The sequence below is a fragment of the Anguilla anguilla genome, chromosome 7 (genome assembly GCF_013347855.1).
Source record: "Anguilla anguilla isolate fAngAng1 chromosome 7, fAngAng1.pri, whole genome shotgun sequence".
Classification (NCBI taxonomy): Eukaryota; Metazoa; Chordata; class Actinopteri; order Anguilliformes; family Anguillidae; genus Anguilla; species Anguilla anguilla.
In genome coordinates this window covers 11,321,488-11,339,058 of record NC_049207.1, presented here as the reverse complement: position 1 = coordinate 11,339,058, position 17,571 = coordinate 11,321,488, and the positions used below count along the sequence as shown (strand labels likewise).

At 42.8% G+C, this 17,571-nt stretch overlaps 2 protein-coding genes across 2 annotated transcripts; one reads left to right on the top strand and one right to left on the bottom strand.

Moving 5' to 3' along the window:
- Nucleotides 1-444: 444 nt before the first annotated feature.
- sypl1 (synaptophysin-like 1) lies at nucleotides 445-5,355 on the top strand. The gene is made up of 5 exons (XM_035425291.1): nucleotides 445-1,081; nucleotides 2,876-2,994; nucleotides 3,668-3,872; nucleotides 4,072-4,263; nucleotides 4,544-5,355. Exons 1-5 carry the CDS (start codon nucleotides 1,010-1,012, stop codon nucleotides 4,673-4,675), a joined length of 720 nt encoding a protein of 239 aa, XP_035281182.1. The 5' UTR covers nucleotides 445-1,009; the 3' UTR covers nucleotides 4,676-5,355.
- A 1,685-nt stretch (nucleotides 5,356-7,040) lies between these two features.
- LOC118232280 (cadherin-related family member 3-like) lies at nucleotides 7,041-17,409 on the bottom strand. The gene is made up of 19 exons (XM_035427144.1): nucleotides 17,242-17,409; nucleotides 16,564-16,766; nucleotides 15,999-16,155; nucleotides 15,586-15,671; nucleotides 15,208-15,302; nucleotides 14,419-14,520; nucleotides 14,190-14,335; nucleotides 13,222-13,414; nucleotides 12,370-12,529; nucleotides 11,799-11,901; nucleotides 11,600-11,698; nucleotides 10,687-10,925; nucleotides 10,418-10,586; nucleotides 9,695-9,954; nucleotides 9,193-9,386; nucleotides 8,724-8,746; nucleotides 8,569-8,594; nucleotides 8,406-8,454; nucleotides 7,041-8,289 (listed from the first exon to the last, which is right to left on the bottom strand). The coding sequence occupies exons 1-19, from the start codon at nucleotides 17,342-17,344 to the stop codon at nucleotides 7,934-7,936; spliced, it is 2,763 nt and encodes a 920-aa protein (XP_035283035.1). The 5' UTR covers nucleotides 17,345-17,409; the 3' UTR covers nucleotides 7,041-7,933.
- Nucleotides 17,410-17,571: the final 162 nt, after the last annotated feature.

Here is a 17,571-nt window from a genome sequence, read left to right as displayed (position 1 = left end):
GTATGCATTGGGCCTAATATGTTTTGGTGATCCCTTGGTAGATTTTTATAGTTTAGAATAATTGGCTAACATTGACTTGCAACTTTAATGCATCTCACTATTTTGGCTACTTGAATAAGTTTTGAAGAACAAGACAGAGCAATTACATTAAATCGCTTCAACCACTGGGTCTTGTATATTTCCCTAAAATGATCCTGCATATCTAGAGTTTAGGATTGTCGGGTTCTGTCAGACGTTTTTGCAAATAATAAAACATAGGCCTAATAAAGAGTTGGTTGTGGAAGGTTTCAGGGCTGCGAGTTTAAATCTGGATCATCAACATCCGAAGGTATTTCCAGAACTGCTTCAGTAAATAAGCTCATACTATAGATTGCCAACGTTAAAATGTAACGGTAGCTTAGTTTTGCATTCACCCTACGTCGGTTAAAGAAACGTAGGCTAATAGCGCAATAACCTACCCTTGGTCTGCACAGACGGGGAAAATTCGGCAGCTGTAGTTGTTGCATCGCACTTCGCAGCATTTTGAGGATTCGTAGCTTTTCTGAGTTGGAAGTCAGATGACTTGCTTTGAATACGGGACCCTAGGGGAATTTCTGAATGCTTGAACAACGGAGGAGCAGTGGAGGAAAAAGAATCAAGAACGCATAGGCTACTTGCTCTGCTGGCACAAGGAAGGCTGCTCCATCCCGAACAGCAAACCAGCTACCGAGGAAGTTTGCTCTGGACCATTTGCTGCTAATTCTAAGTTCTTGAAGAGCCATTATTTGCAGAAGAGATGAAGAAAAGTGGAGCAGTAAAACTGAGCATTTAACGTTGCATTAACCGTGAGATAACTAGCTAGCTAACAAGAAACTAGTTATCGCACTGCAGCTTGAATCTTAAGATTTTGTCAACTTTGGTTGGCTGACGTTACTTCTCGGGTTTCTTCTCCTTCCATTTTTTGTAACTTTTGAAAATCAGTGCATATTTGTTATAGCTATCGATAAGTTAACGTTAGTTCATTTACCAAATGATGACAGCACTGCGCTTAAACTTGTCTCCTTTGAGGGAACCGCTTGGTTTTATCAAAGTTTTGGAGTGGGTAAGTGCCCATCAGCATTCCTTAGCTTTGGCACAATTTGGCTGTTGTAAAATATAGCTTGGTTAGCTAACACAGTTTAGCTGGCTTACGAAGTTTTATCCGACGTCATCAGGCCTCTCTGGGAACAGCTATATTTACGATTTTAAGTGAAGTTAATAACTTTTTCCTGATTTGCAGCAAAGCTTGCTAGCTTGATAACTGTAGTAGTTTATAATTTAGATTAGTTAAATTAGCTCATTTACATGTAGCTACCAGCCAGCTAACGTTCGATAGCGTAATCGACGACAGAATCGCAACCTGTTGGCTAACCTGGACTAATCTAAGTAGAATGACACATATTTCATGGACCGACTAGTTAAATATGTCAGTATTTAGTTAGCATGCTCTACTAGCTAGCTAACAGTTAAAAATGACCTGCTCATTTACGGACCTTTGACAGATTATTATGTTAGCTATACATTCATGATTTTCTGTAATAAGTCAACAGTTAACTTAATACTTTTCTTGACACATAACCATTCATGAACTGGTTACGCATTTGATTCGCACTTGTTTATGTTAACTTGACATTGGCTACCTGAACTAAATCCACTGCGCCAATCTAACTGGCAGTTTTTTTTTATTTTTTTTTTTCTTTTTTTTTTTTTTATTTGTTTTTATATTTTTTTATTCATTCATTTTAATTCTGTATTGTTAGCTACGTTAACTGTTATTCAGTTCTAAAGGGGTGTCAATGCTGGCATAGCTGCTAGCTGACAATACTGTTATCAGTTTTAAAGCTGATTTACAACAGTATTTGGCAAGAAAGTGATGACGCGGTGTAGGGAATTTGATCAGCTCAGATTTTTTTTTGTTTGTTTGCAAAACAACATGTTGCACATAGATCTGACTAGTAGGGGTGCGACCCGTCAATCGCAATTTTTTGACAGTTCATTTTGTTTGTTCAACACGGTAGCTAATTATGTTTTGACACGCTTGTCACAATTTCTGATAAAGCTTCTAGGCTTCTCCTGTGACAAATCTGGGACAGTAATTTGTCCACAGAAGTTAAGGCTGAGTTTTAAAAAGTAACTTTAACGTTATTATTAGGATCTTCACTGTTGCATGCTCACATGTATTGCTTGCAGTCCAGTTTCATTCTCCTCGAGGAGCAGCCATTAATGTAATATCCAGCCCTACGCTTGTGCAAAGAATTTGTTCACGGTGGCCCAGGCAGCTGTTGTTTAAGGCGTGTCATTGCGTGTTCTTTGTGTATGCTTTGTGTTTTCTGGTTTGCTATATAACTGGGTATGCGTTTTACAAATCGGCCTGTGTGAGAAGCCAGTTTTTATTTAAATGCAGCGTTTGGTTTAAGTACTATCAGTGTACTTTTCACTATGGTAATGATTTAATTTCCCTGTCACAAGACTGAAAGTACCGGGAATTCCAGTCTAAACTAAAATTTCAATAAGTGATCAAAAGTGGAACCTCTTAAATCTATAAATCATGGTGGTGTAAATCACACAAATGAAGTGTTTCACGTAATAACGGAATGTGTTGGCTACCCTGCAGCTGGTTAGGCTACTGCGTACTCGCAGCTTAGATTTAGCATTTCTCAAATTCCCAGATCACCTCTTGTAAACCACGGCCCAATGAATAAGTGTGCTTCAGTGTTGCATACACAGATTAGAACAGCATGGACAAACTTAAGAAAACAAACCTAGCATAACCAATAAAATATTAGTTAAACATTTGTAGATTTAGCTGATGGCTCAATGCTTATTCATTTTTATTTTAAATGTTATTTTCTTGTAGCTTGCAGCCATTTTCGCATTTGGAAGCTGTGGAGCATACGTTGGGAGGACTGTTGTGTCTGTGCTCTGCAGTGAAGGCAAGAATGAAACATTGAGTGCCACTTTCTCCTACCCCTTTAGGTGAGTGATGCATAGACTCAGATACAGTTAGTAATACCAAATAATATTACTGATCAAGGTGTCAGTAAGTAACTGAGATGTCCACTGAGGGTTCCCCAAACTTTACATCAGACGGCCGATAAAACCCTTAATTAAAATGATTAATATTTTGACTATTTAGCCGACACACTACAGGCTATGGTCCTGTTGGAAATATTGTAAAGGGTTAATAACATGGATCATAAGTTAGGAAGCCACTGTCCATGGGGTTGTCCAAGTCAGTGTCTGTGAGTGTCACAGTGTCTTTGACCTTGAAGTGTGCTTATCCTAACTATCCTACCTAGGAGTGGTATCATTTCAGCGGGTTTCCCTTGTCTTAGAGCTGTCAGTGCAGTGGGAAAAGTTCTCACCAAAGATTCAGTACAGTTTCCAGATGATCAACTCCTGTACTATTTCAATTTTTTCTATTTCCTAACAGCAGGAGTTTCCAGTGTAACACACTCATTACCACACTAGTAATAACCGTATCATTGTATTTGGACATGATACATAATCATAAGACACGTTGTAACATGTTGGCTTAAAACAGTAGGCAGCCAGAACCTTCAGTATTAATGGAGTAGAGTATCTAGTGAGTATAGAGTATCTGTGATGTCACTCCCAGAAGCCCTCAGCATACGTGTAATGCCCACAGGTTAAGCCAGGTGCCGCTGGTGAGCAGCAACACCACGCTGTGTAACCGCACTGTGGCAGAGACTCATCTCGTGGGAGACTCGTCGTCCTCGGTGGAGTTCTTCGTGGCCATCGGCGTCCTGGCCTTTCTCTACTGCATGGCCGCGCTGCTGATATACCTGGGGTACATGCATGTCTACAGGGACTCGGACTTTGGGCCCATCCTGGTGAGAACAGGGCTGGCGTTCCACAGTGGACTATTAGCATTATTATCAGCAATAGAATTGTCATTATTTATTTGTATTATTCTTATTATTATGATATTATTATAATGAATCATTAGAACGATGTCGTATAGAGGTCTTCTTGCACACAGAGAGATGAGAGGGAGCGTTTGGTCCCGATGCGTTTGCGTTCTCCCCGCAGGACTTCCTGATGACGATTGTGTTCGCCTTTTTCTGGCTGGTGTGCTCGTCGGCGTGGGCGAGGGGGCTGCAGAGCGTGAAGGACGCCACGGGCACGGAGGGCATCCGGAGCACCCTGGCGCTGTGCCAGGAGGGGGGCGTGGTCTGCGAGGTCACGGAGTTCGCCCCCACGCGCAGCCTCAACGTGTCGGTGGTGAGCGCTGCACCATTAACACCTCTCAGGGGTGGGAGCCGCCACTGTGGGGGCTCCTGAGTCTCACAGATGCGCATGCAGAGGAAGCATACAGAAATCTAGGGTACAGCATTCATGGATGATTCCAAGAATGTATTATACAAGTAGCCTTTAGAAAATGCTGCTGTTCGTCCATGCTGGTTCATGTGAGTTTTATTCTGATACACCAGACTGTGTGTGCCTTAATTTGCAAGGGTACACCGCTAGCAGACTGATCTCTGCCTCTCTGTCACTTGTCCAGGTATTTGGCTATCTAAACGTGATTATATGGGCCGGCAATGCCTGGTTTGCTTACAAGGAGACTCGCTGGCACGCTCAGAAGAATTCCGCCCAGCATGGGGCGGGGCGTGGGCCGGTCCCCGCCCCCATCTGACCTCCAGGTAGCTTCCATCGTCCTGACAGTTGACCCCCAAAGGCAGCCAGTGTCTCCGGGCGTCGCCCCAGTAGCGCGGAGCGCTCGCTGAAGCTGTGGTACCCCAGCTGCCTGCACCCGCCTTGTGAGCCCGATTCCTTATATCAATCATCGTCTCCCTTCTAGGTTAACCGCTGTTCTTGTGAAGAAAATGGCCTCTTAATTTCAGCTTTCGTCGTTTTTTACAAATTATTTTTACTCCTGTAGAAGTATATTACTCCATTTTGTGATTACACCACTGCTATCGTTTGATTTTTCACTACTTTCTTTTTTTTACGATTTGCATGCTTTTATTTGCACAAATAATCTTTTTACGATTCCAAAAATGTATCCATTTATCACTGTTGAACTGTAACTTGAGGTTTGCATTAATAACTGGTCTAGTATAAGCATAAGACAACCATCCAAAGTGCCAAAGCATGACATGTGTTGTGCTGCATCTCCTATGTGTCATTCTCCTGATGGTGTGCGGCCCACCCTGAGGACTGTAGCCTCTCCAGCCTCCTCCATGCAGTACACCTAGCTTTAATTTGTTGCGGTCCTACTGGGTTGGAAATCACCTGTCAGTCTGTATTCACCAAAAGCTGCGTGCATACCAAATAAGGGTTTTATTCCCCAAATAAAAGCCCTATAAAATGCAATCGGTGTCTTCACAAATGTTTTTTTATATAGCTGATCCAGGAAGTTGTTGGGGACTATTTCCGAATTCTCTTCCTTTTTAGCTTTTACTCTGAACACTTTAGCCCTTCCACTGCATAATCAGGAAGAAGGTTGTGTACACTGTACATTCCACAAGGACATTTGTGTATGAAACTTTATCATTCCACTCCCGGGTTCTCTTTAAACATATATTAAGCCCAATACAACTGAAAATGAATCGGTGACTTTACTATGTACAGTAGGTCTAGCATTGTCATTTTGCTCTGGGATATTTGTCCGAATCCAACAGCAAAAATTCAACCCAAGTTATGTCAACCCACTGTGAAATCCCCGTCTGACTGCGTGCCCTCCTGACCACACCAAATAAAAGCCAGTTTTGGCTCCTGCGCCTGGAATTTGCTCCAGCTATAATACTGCTCTTGTTTGCTGGTCTATCTTGTGACTTCTGATTGCCGTTTGTCTTCCCTATTGGTGTCCGGAAAACAAACACAACATTATTTGAGCGGTGGGAATACCGCAGTGTGGCCAAGGCCCACAGTAGAAGGAACCGGTTTGCTGCTGGAGGCATTGCCTCATCTACTGATGCTGTCTTTTGGCTTGGGCTTGACATGTTTCACCAGTCCCCCAACTGGGAAAAGGACCCTCTAAGCCTTCATTTCATTTCCAAAATATTAAGTCCAATATTCATGATTCTTGGATCAGCTCCTTACAGCGACCTGGAAACCCCATTAAATTGACAGTGATGTGCAACGTATGTTAATTATACCGCACATCCATATTGCAAGCAGGTGACAAGTTGAACGCTTTCTCAAAAGGCGCAGACTTCACTTGTTTAATTTTAAAACCAAAAGTAGAATAATTCTACTTTGCTTCAAGTCTTTAACCAGTTATCCAACTCCCAGTTAAAGTCATTATCTCAGTCACTGTGAAAATATTACTGTACTTAAAGGGATCAGCTGAAACTGTCCTGTATGCTCAATGTGCTGAGCTCATTTGACAGAACTAATGCTCTATTGTAAGCATGACAAACATTGTAAGGATAGAGAGCAATAGGCTAACGAGTAAGCATCTGCCTGCTCATCAGAAAACACTAACATTTTCCAGCCACAAGGGGGCACTGATGTTGCAAAAGTGCGTATTCCATAATGGAACACAACTCTGCTCTGTCAAACTCTCCCTGCCACTTAAAACACCATGTCATACCCTGAGACAAGAATAATAGCTGGGATAACACCTCCAGACAGCATCAGCAGTGTGCAAGAAACAATCCCTGGTGTACAGATATTCAGTTGAACTGTGATGATTGATTTATATACACTTGCCTGTTAATGAAGTGAAAAATTGAAAGTTTACAGTTAACAAGAGCAGTTTCCTACTGAAAGGGAGGGAAAATGATGTCTCAAGTGCTGTTTTCATTTGCAGGAATTTATGCCACTTTAGAACTTGACTAACTTTTCTTGCAACTTGCCCAATAGAAAAAGAATGATGTACAAAAATGTATAAAATGTAAAACTAAAATGTATTTGCTTTTACAAAATAGTTCAGAAAGCAACGAATCAACTCCATAAATTCATGTTAAATCAAAGGGAAAAGGGTTCCAACTCAGACAGAACGTATGCTGCACCATGACAATGATAAGGAGTCAGCCATTCTCAGGTGTGAATTAATTAATGAACCCAGTACCGAATGCATAATTAGACTTAGTCCCAGATCTGTTTTCTCAATCAGTTTGTTGTGGCCTAGTCTGATCTGTGACTGTTGAAATGCATGACAGGACTTTTCCTGGCAAAGCATTATGTAAAATTGTGTAGCAAATTTCCTTGCAACATTGTAGTGGAAATGTACGTATATATTGATACCTTTATTAGCCGGTGGACCCGGTTTCTGTGGGCAGCTGCTTGGCATGGTGGGGTTACATCAGTGTTTTTACGTAGTGTGAAATTATATGTTATCTGGCGCACGATTTCCTCATACTGGAAGGGCACGGATGGTTAAAGCAATCTCTCACTTGTGACGAGACTCTCAGTTTGCGAAGTCAACAGTGCATAGCTCCCGGCAACACTTCAAACAAGAGCCATGGGGTGTGAAGGCTGTTGATGCGTCGGTTTGCTATCTCAGCATGGGATGGTACTACCAAAGTACACTGAGGTGTGGCTCACAAGAAAAGCAATGTATCACAGTCTGCCGCTGCTGGATTTCCATACAACCACTGGCTTTTGATTTTTACTTATTTAATTTACTAAACCCACAGATCTGAAAGAATATGATTGAATATCAGTAACTAGCTGTTCAAATCAAATTATACTAATTACATTAATGACATTAATACATTAGATAAAGTCTAACATTTATATGCTAGAAAAATATGCTTGTTATCGAGCTAGAATTCCACTGGTAGTTATCACTGATCAGCCTTCTCAAATATAAAACTTTTTCTAGCCTCTATTTTACTTAAAACTACTTTGCTCTATTGGCATGTTTTTCAAGGCACATATGAAAGGTTGGTTAAATTAATCCTCTATTTATCTTACTATGAATATGATGGTGGGTGATACAGCCCTAAACTTCTGATAGGTCTACTGCTTCCAGTGTTGCCATGGGGATATCCCTTGACCTGGGTCTTGTTGTTGATTGTGAAGACTGCTGTCTACTTTGGGATCTTGGATTGGGCTGTGGTGAGCCATGGTTGGACTGATTCGTGTCGCTCCTCTGCTGTGACTGGCCAGTGCCTGACCTCACTGTCCCACGTGTGGTCTGTAATTGGGCGGTATCTGATGTTGAGTCTGGATTGGCTCTCTCCTCGGGGCTGACCACCGTGCTGCTCTTCAGCTGTATCTCTGGCTTGGACTCGGTGGTGTCGTCCTTCCACCTCCTGGCTCCAGACTTAGTGTTGTACTCGTAGATCCTCCCTGTTACTGCAATTAACCAATCAAGTGACAGTAATGCAATTCTAGATAGTCCTGCATTAAGGCTTTATGTCTCACTGTACTTGTATTTCTGCTGCCTTTGACTGAATTGAAAGCAAATTTACCTGGATCTGCTGCTTCCCCATCAAACACAGTGCAGATCTTTGTAATCTCCTATCAATAAAAAAGAAGGGTAATTGGAAAAATTATGGAAAAATATACATTTCAGAGCCCGTACTGGGTCGCAAAGCATTGTGGCTCACACTCAAAGTGTACTGAACACCTTACCGTTATGATTTCTCTCTGGATTGGTGCTGAGAATAGAGCAGACATTATTTAAAAAAAACAGTTTTCAAAAACATTAATGAACATGTATATGTACAAGAGATCCATTTTTATGTAATTTTATGTAATTTTAATGTATAGTGAATATAGTTAAGTACCTTTCTCTGGGACACTTGGGACACTGCAAATAAAAAGAAAACAAAATTTAGAAATGCAATATTGCAACAAAAACGCTAATTATTTTTTTCTCTCTGTCTGACCTCATGCAATATTCATTCTTTGGGGAAAAAGATGCATAGGGCCATAACTGAGATATATGCATTCATATGCAGATGACTTGTACACTATGGTCAGACATTTTGCATGCAAAACAACAGAGTTGAAGTTTTCAAGATGATTCCTAATCTTTCAATTTTTTTCTAATGAACTTTTCTCCCGATTTGGAATTCCCAATCATATTTATATCATATTATATCATTGCTGCAATCTCCACTATGATTCAGGGGAGCGCAGACTAGCCTGTGTAGACATAGTGTATCAGTGCAGACAAGGTGCAGTGTGAGAGAGATAGGTAACATGTTGAAGGTGTGAGAGAGATGTTGAAGGCAGAGAAGAAGAAACACTCACAGGGTCTCCTTATCCTCCACGGGCTGGGGCTCACAGCAGCTGCAGTCTACGGTGGAGAGATACTTCCAGCACAGGTAGAGCAGGTATCCCAGAATGCCCAGCAGCAGCAAGGCAGCCAGGACGCAGATGAAGGTCACATACCAGTCATCCACGTCAAACGTGTTCTCCCTTACGGCGATGTACGTGATCCGAGGCTGGAGGACATGTTTCAGTTCAGGTAATTCTCTGATCACCGTAATCCTGCCTACTCCTGGCTTGCTGATCTTGAACAGTTTTAATGTGAAACAATGAAAAAGTATCTAACATGAACCCTGTGAATACTCTGGGTTGATATAAGACACTGTGTCAGGGTGCTTGTTTAATGGACGTGACTGGTATTAGCCATTTCTGGCCGGTTACACAGGGTTAAAACCAGGTTCTTGATAAATTCTGTGACATTTCTTCCAAAATTCTGTGTTACACACGAAGGGTGCGGAGAAGTCTGGTGGACGTGCGTGCTCACAGTTGTCGTGGTGGTGATGGTGGTGGTGAGGTCAGGGTCGAACACCTGGACGTTGATGACGACCGTGCCGGTTTGGGGCTGGTCCCTGGGCGGGGGCTCCCCGGCCATCAGGTTTGCGTCCGAGACGAGGACAGTCAGCCGGTACTTCCACACCGTGTCCCGGCCACCGCTGAAGTCAAAGGGCTCCTTCAGGATGAGCCGGGTCACGTTGGTTCCCGCCGCAGGGGAGAACACAAAGTGGCCGTTGAGATTGCTGGCTCCTGCGGAGCCAAACACAGGAGACAAGAAGCAGATAGCGATGCTGTTGAGTGTTCTGACCTGTGCCGAGGAGACTGAACTATAGCATTTGTGTCCACAGTGGGGAAAAAAGTAGCAAGACCTTGTTAAAGATTGTCTATCTGCATGTGTATGAATTTTGGAAGCTGTGCTTTTTACAAATGTACCAGCTGGAGGAGGAGTGTGGCATAGCCAAGTGAGTTTAAAACAGACATCCTTAACTAGGGCAGTATACATAATTTACAGTTTAAGATGCAATATTACATAATCCGTTAATGCACAGATTTTCACGGGAAATTTGGCTTACTAAAGGGTTGCTAAAGGGTACCACAGCTGTGTCCTGCCTAGGACCTAAAGCTAGTTCACTCTGAGTTAAAATCAAGTGCCTTAGCCAGTGCCAAGCTACACTGAGCTACAGTGGTGATGAAGATGAGAAAGAGGATGCACCTGAGATGGTGTAGATGAAGGAGGTTGGAGGGGAATCCTTGTCCGTACAGGTGAGGATGAAGCTCTGCACATTGGACCCTGGGCGGAGGTCCACAGGGACTATGAGGTTGGTGTTATTGGGTCCACATACAGGAGGCTCGTCATTTGCCTCAGTGATGTTGACAATGACCTGAAGATGAAAAAAATGCTTCAGAACACGGCGGAAATCTGAGCTGGTGAGCTCAAGTGCTTGTGATATGTGATGGGTTAGGTTGAGTGTACGTGGTCACCATGGCTGTTGCTGAGAGGGGCTTAACGGGATCTCCGTCCACCGCTCGGATGACAAGCTGGTAGGTCTGGGTGGCCTCGTAGTCCGGTCGCGTGAGCAGGCTGATGGTCCCGTGCTCGGGGTCCAGGTGGAAAATGTTGCTCAGGTCGCTGGTGCCCCCGCCAGAGATGAAGGAGTAAGTTATGCCCGTAGCGGGGAAGTCCCTGTCGGTAGCGTTCACCTGACCAATCACTGCCCCTCCTGGAGCAAGGACAGAAGCCATGAAAATGAACAGTGTACAATGGGCTGGGGAGAGACCAGGCACATCAATAGGACATTACAACCAAACCAATACAGAGACTACCAATGCTTAAACAAATATACTATCCGCCACCTCAACAGGAACAGAACAGTGCTGTATGGGAGTTAAGGGACCTGTAACCAGGAAGTTGCAGGTTTGAAATTTAGATGTGACACTGCTATTTGTCCATCCATCCATTTTCTGAACTGCTTACTCCTGATAAGGGTCATGGGCGGACTGGAGCCTATCCCAGCATACACTGGGTGAAATGTATGCTGGGATAGGCTCCAGCCAGCCCCAATGCATCCCAGGGCCTACACATCTTTCACTCTTACATTCATACCCCAATGATAAGTTAGACTCTCCTGTTAACCTAACCGATATGTTTTGGATTGTGTAAGGAAACCCAGGCTGACACGGGAAGAACATGCAACCCGCACAGTAAGGCCCTCAGCTGAGAATAAAACTCGGTACCTTCTTGCAGTGGGGTGGCAGCACAACTCCCTGCACCACCGTGCTGTACCACTGCTTTTGTACTTAGCTGAAATAACTTCAGGTTCACTCCCTTGAGTTTTTTTAAAAAGGGTGTTTAGATATTCTGGTTCATTGTGTTGAAAAAAAAACACTGACTTACTTCCCAGAAGCTCGGAGATCTTGTAGAAGTAGGATGAAGGAGTGAACACAGGGGGGTATTCATTCACTGGGGTCACCGTCACATCAATGTAGGCATTACCTGCACAGGTACGGGCATGTGTGGATTATAGCTCAGTTCATTCAGGCAAAACATGTTCTCAAAACCAGATTTACCTTTTAAGGCATGTGGCATCACGTACCTGTCAGGAAAGTGTCATTCACGTCAGCAGCCTCCACTAAAAGGCTGTATTGATTTCCAGCGTAAAGATTATTAGGATCCTCAAAGTCCAGGCTCCCATTCAACTGTGGAAGATTTCAAGTTTTTTTCAGTTACACTTGTAGCCGTTAATTAGGAGCTCAGGCCAGCTGGAACAAGTTCAATCACAGAGGAGCTTGATGATTATAGATCTTTCGCTTGCTCAAGGTAACAGTTTGTTTACAGTAGATCATGGCATTCTCTACATGAGTCATCAGGCAGCACTTATAGATCATGCAGGCAGAGTCTGATTTTGCTGTTACATTTTTCCACACTTAACACAGTAATAATTTATAAACCTATGTATTATAGGATATTCACTGGCAATGAATATGGGGCTATAAATTCACTATTTGGTGTAAAACAGACCTAGCCAAGGCATTGACTATCAAAAGGAAGTGGATGCCCTCTAAATAAAAGAACACTGCTGGAAGCACAGGTCGGTGTGTGGTGATTCAGTCTCATAGGAAGAGCTGAAGTGATCCCTCTGCGTTGGAGTCAATCAGTCCACTCACCGTGATGGACCCCGCGGGGCTCAGGGTGAAGAGCTGGTTGCATCCGAGGCAGGAAAGCCTAGTGAAACTGTACTTCCTGAACACGGGGTCCACATCGTTATCCTGGCATGTCACCATGGTGATTAGGGCCCCCAAGGCCTCCGTCTCTGTCACTGCCCGCCTAAAAACATTTGACACAGAGAACATCTCAAGGAGGAGGCCAGGTTGGCTTCAAGGATCACCACAAAAAAGAATACATGATATTGATTGGAACCTTGTGGAATTTGTTTGCCTGACAAACTTAACCTTTCTTGAAATATATGAAAAAAAATTTGGCTTAAAAATGTAGCTTTAAGGGAGTTTAATGCAGTTATTAGTGCTTTACGGAAGATTAGTGTCAAATAACAATTTATCTGTTATTCGAAAAACAAATTCATGGAGAGACAAGCACAACACAATACCCAGGGGGAATACCCACAATAGAAGGCAAACATGCCCCAGGGGGAGAGACGCAAGACACTGGGAAGTCTAGGCAGAAAGGATACACCTACAACATCAGTCTCAGGCCTAAAACGCAGATCCTGATCAATGGACGCAGAGACGTATCAATGCAGTATTTACTATTTATATCGGACTTATCATTTGGATTTGGAGAGAGCCTGCAATCTGATTAAGAAGTTCAAAGTTGTACTATGTACTGTTTACTGTGTATCTAGGTTCCCACAGGGCAATTAAAAGGTTAGTAAAGTGCTAAAATTATTGCAAAAACAAGTCTAAACATGACACCAATGCCGTTTATGATAGTCTTCATGTGTTCGTGATTGAACTGATGTTATGGTACTGGGGTGGGGGGGGGGGATTGTTTAGGCATACCTCTGGACGTCAGGAGAACAGATGGGAGGGTTGTCATTGATGTCTGTGACGGTGACGGTGAGCTCGATGGAGTGGGAAAGGGGGGGTCCGGGGGGGCTGTACGTGGCCGTCACAGTCACAGTTACGGTGGGATCGTCCCGCAGGGGATTGCTGTCACGGTCCATTCTGTTGGCGATGGTGACAACACCTGAGTCTGAAAGACAGGGGGGAAAAAAACGCTCACAGCTCACAAACACTCCTGACAGCCTTCATGGAAATACGATTGAATAGACTTCCTTTGGGGGCAGTGGAAGTGGTGGAGTATTTGTTCAGAGAGCTTTGTTATAATGTATTATATGTTTTCCAGTGGTGTCTCGTAACTTACAGCTACAGGCCATATCATCAACCAGGGAAGTAGGTTTAGCTGGCACGTTATACACCTCGTAGCACAATAAGGTCTGATTTGGTACCTGAACTGGAAACTCAAAAACTTCACAGGTCAGCAGATTGATTGCAGAGTGAAAAGACTACGCACAGGTATGAACCGTGCAAGAGCTGAGCAACCCATGCTAGGTGAAACAGGTATGCCGTCTGTTCATCATTAGGCTCCACAAGACATGACAAACAAATGTGCAATTAACGCCTTGTGCAGGTGGTCAGTGATCACTAAACAATGGCTGTAACTACTTGCACTTCTGATATGCAGCAACACATTCTACACGCAGAGCTTGCTATGTGGGTGTGGGTGAAATATTGGTGAGAGAATAATTTAATAATAATTTCCAGTTCTAAGAGGAAGGGAAAGGAAGTGAGAACAGCTATCAAAATGGGAAAATCTTGTTTTACACAATATTCACAATGACCACTATTGATACAAAAGTCAAAAAACGAGTAACATCTCATCATTTTAAACAAAGGTTGAAATCAGCTGACAATATTAATCAACCTTGATTCAGCGCCCATAAGGCGAAGGTGACTTACGGACTCACATGTATGGATGACGAGGTAACTGTTGGTGCTGATCGTGTAGAGGATGTACCCAATGTAAAACGTGTCACTGGGGACCACTGCAGTAATGTTGGTGAGGATGTGCCCCGGATTCAGCTCCTCTGGAATGGTAAACGCTGTGATTTTGCTGTAAAGGAATCCCATGACACACACTTCAGTAAAATAAATATTTTCCATCGTATAAATTCCAGATGAAGATAAGGAACTCACTTTAAGAACTGAGGCTTGTCATCGTTTGCATTGATGATAAGGACTGTCAGTGTTCTGACTGCAGTATGTGTTCCATCGCTCACAGTAAGGTTGAAGCTATAACTGCAGAAGCAAACAGATCATGTGATTACAGACACTTTAATTCAAGTGAAAATCATCCCATCCTAACCTGGAATGACCAAGTGCTTGTCCCATCATTACAATGTCCTCCATAAAACTGGGAGGGCACACACTCTGTAACATGCAGCTTGATTATTAGGACACCCTGTTGTAAGTCCCCCAACCTGGGTGATGCTACACCTAACCATGCCCAAAAGAGGAGACTACGGCCTGACTTTTTTAAATGTTAATTGCTCATATAGTTTATATTAGGGAAGGAGGGAGATGCCACTATTTGTATTTGTATCTGTATTTCTTCAACCACTGCTTGTTAGCAGTGCCAGCAAATACATTTTCACAGACACCAAGTCCTTTCACTGATACACAGGTATCAGCAAATTGTATATATATATATATATATATATATATATATATACATATATATATAATTCCCACAAGATTAGGATGTAATTCTATGAAATTGATAAGTAGGCCACACAAAATATTATTCCATTATTCCAAATTCTCAATTGTTTGAGATATTAAATTGTCCCTTTGGGATTTCGTATCAGTATTTCCCTTGAGATAAACAATTTCCTCCTTAATTTTCTCTTTGAGGCTATAGTACCTGCACTACTTTTACCGTTTTATTTGTAGAACCACTGAAAGTGAAGGGGGCTCCAGTCTTACCTCCTGGGGTCAGTTTCATAATCTATGGGCTTTGTAATGAGGGATCCTTTGTCTCTGTCAACACTGAATGCTGGATTTGAAGGAGTCAGAGCATACTGGATAAATAGATAAAACACATTCAGACAGTGCCAACCCCCTCATACAGATTCCCATTGCAACACAGACAGAGAGAGATACAGACAGAGAGAGAAATAGGCTCCCTTCCACTATGAGTAATATTTGAAACAAAGAGATTAAAAATTAAATCAATTTGAATTATCCTCCCCCAAATCCCTGAAAAAAAAATAAAAGACTAAAACAAATTGTCAGTACTACTGGAGGGGGAGGGCATAGCACTATTGGCTGATTGGAGAGCCAGAGATTACACAAAAGCTTTACGGTAAGGGGTTTGTTCTCAGGGTCAGACACGCTTGGCTGATATATCACTCCTGGTGGAGACTTCTCCAGCGTATAGATGACTGAGTCTGGGAACATAAAACACATTACATTCAGGTGAATTGGCAGCATGAGACCAGATGGAAGATGACATTTAGCTTATGATGTTCTCTAAAAGTTCTTAGTTTAATTTTTTTCAGATTTCAGGTGACATAACGTATTGAGTGAAATAAAGCACGTCTGTGCTTGTACAAACACGCATGGCCATTCTGCTCTCTCGTTAAAACTAGGCTTTAACGTTGGCCCAAGGATGTGATCAGTTTTTTTCCCCTTAACCCCCCTTAAATTTTTGTAAGCACTTAATGTTTTTCCAAAAATGTTCTCAAACAACCTTTTCTCCATCCATCCACTCCCACCTTCATCTAGAAAGACGGGGGCTTCATCCACGTCTATGAGGAGGACAGTCAGTGTCCCAAGGACAGCGTCTCCTGCACTGTCCACCACGAGGATCTGTAAAACAAAGCTGTTGGGGGCCATCTCGAAATCCAGCCTCGGGGTTCCTGTGACAGTTACCTGTGGAAAACAAAAAATTCCTTGCATGATGGATAAATATTGGGTCAATGAGAATTGGAGTAAACAGCACCAGGATCCATTCAAATGCTCAATGTGAGGTCTAAAATGTGGTTTAAATATGATGGTGAGGGGTTTAATTGGGGAGATATTTATGGTGGATGTAATATCTATATAATTTGTGTGGATGTATCTGTCTTTCAAGTTTGTACCTGAAACTGTGCTGCTTTTTAAATTAAATTGACGTTTTTCTCCCAGCTCATATATTTGCTCAGTGGTGTCAACATATCACTTCAAAGTGCCTTGTTGTTCCAGGCAGATGACATGCCCTTCCCTTGGGTTAAGGAAATAACAGCAATCACGATCGTGATCTCTGGTCAAACAATGTGAAACATACCAACCAGGTCTCACCTGAGCTGTGCTTGCGCTGACCATGGACACAATGAAAGCCCTGGTGAGGGGGTTTGTGTTCAGGATTTGGGGGTACCCAGACGCCACTGAGGCTCCGGGTGAGAAGGACACTTCGAAGGTGAAGACTTTCGTGCTGGCGGGACTGTTCTCTTCCAGCTCAACTGTTCCAGGCAGGCCAGTGAGACTAACGACAGCAGCTGTATCTGAGTAATCAAAATCAAAAACTCTAAATGACTTCATTTTACATTGTATGTGCAGTTATTGTGTACTAGTAACAGGAACTTAAATTCAGATCAAATAAAGAAAGCATATAACAAGTCTAGTACAGGTATTAATGTACCAGCACAGCACAGCTCAGCCAGTCAAAACCTGACAAAAATACACAGTATATTATAAAGAAATAATGTTGTTGTAAACAAAAGTAGGTTGGTAGAACAGAACTGCTACTGGTCTGCTGGCTATAAAAAAAAAACACAGTATTCATATGCATATCATTCAACTTCACAGAATGAAATGAGAGGAGCAGCACAGCCCATATCTTGGTCCCATATCTCATTCAGATGTCCCCATGGGAAGGATGTGTTCTCTCATGAGGAATTTAAAATAAGGGGAGAGTGATAGAACCAAAGATACCCCCACCCACATATTCACATGCCCATACAATGACTAAAATCTTACCTTGTAGTAATCCCATACCCAAAACAAGGGACATAACCCATTTGAGTTTCTTGCAGTCCATTTTTTTTTTAGGTGTACATCGCACGTCCTGTCTCAAAGCCATACAAGTTCTTTGTCTTCCTTGTCCTGTAGGACGTACCAATAACGTGGCCAGACCACGGCCTTGGAACGGCCGTTAAAATGACGTTGCTAGGAGGCCTGTTGGTGGTTACAGAGCGTCGTGGCTATGATTTCCCACTGACACTTTACTCTGTTCTAATATTTGAGCCATATCTAGCTTGTCGGGCATGTAGTTCTGCTTAGTCAGTTTGTGGGCCTCAGCACATCCTG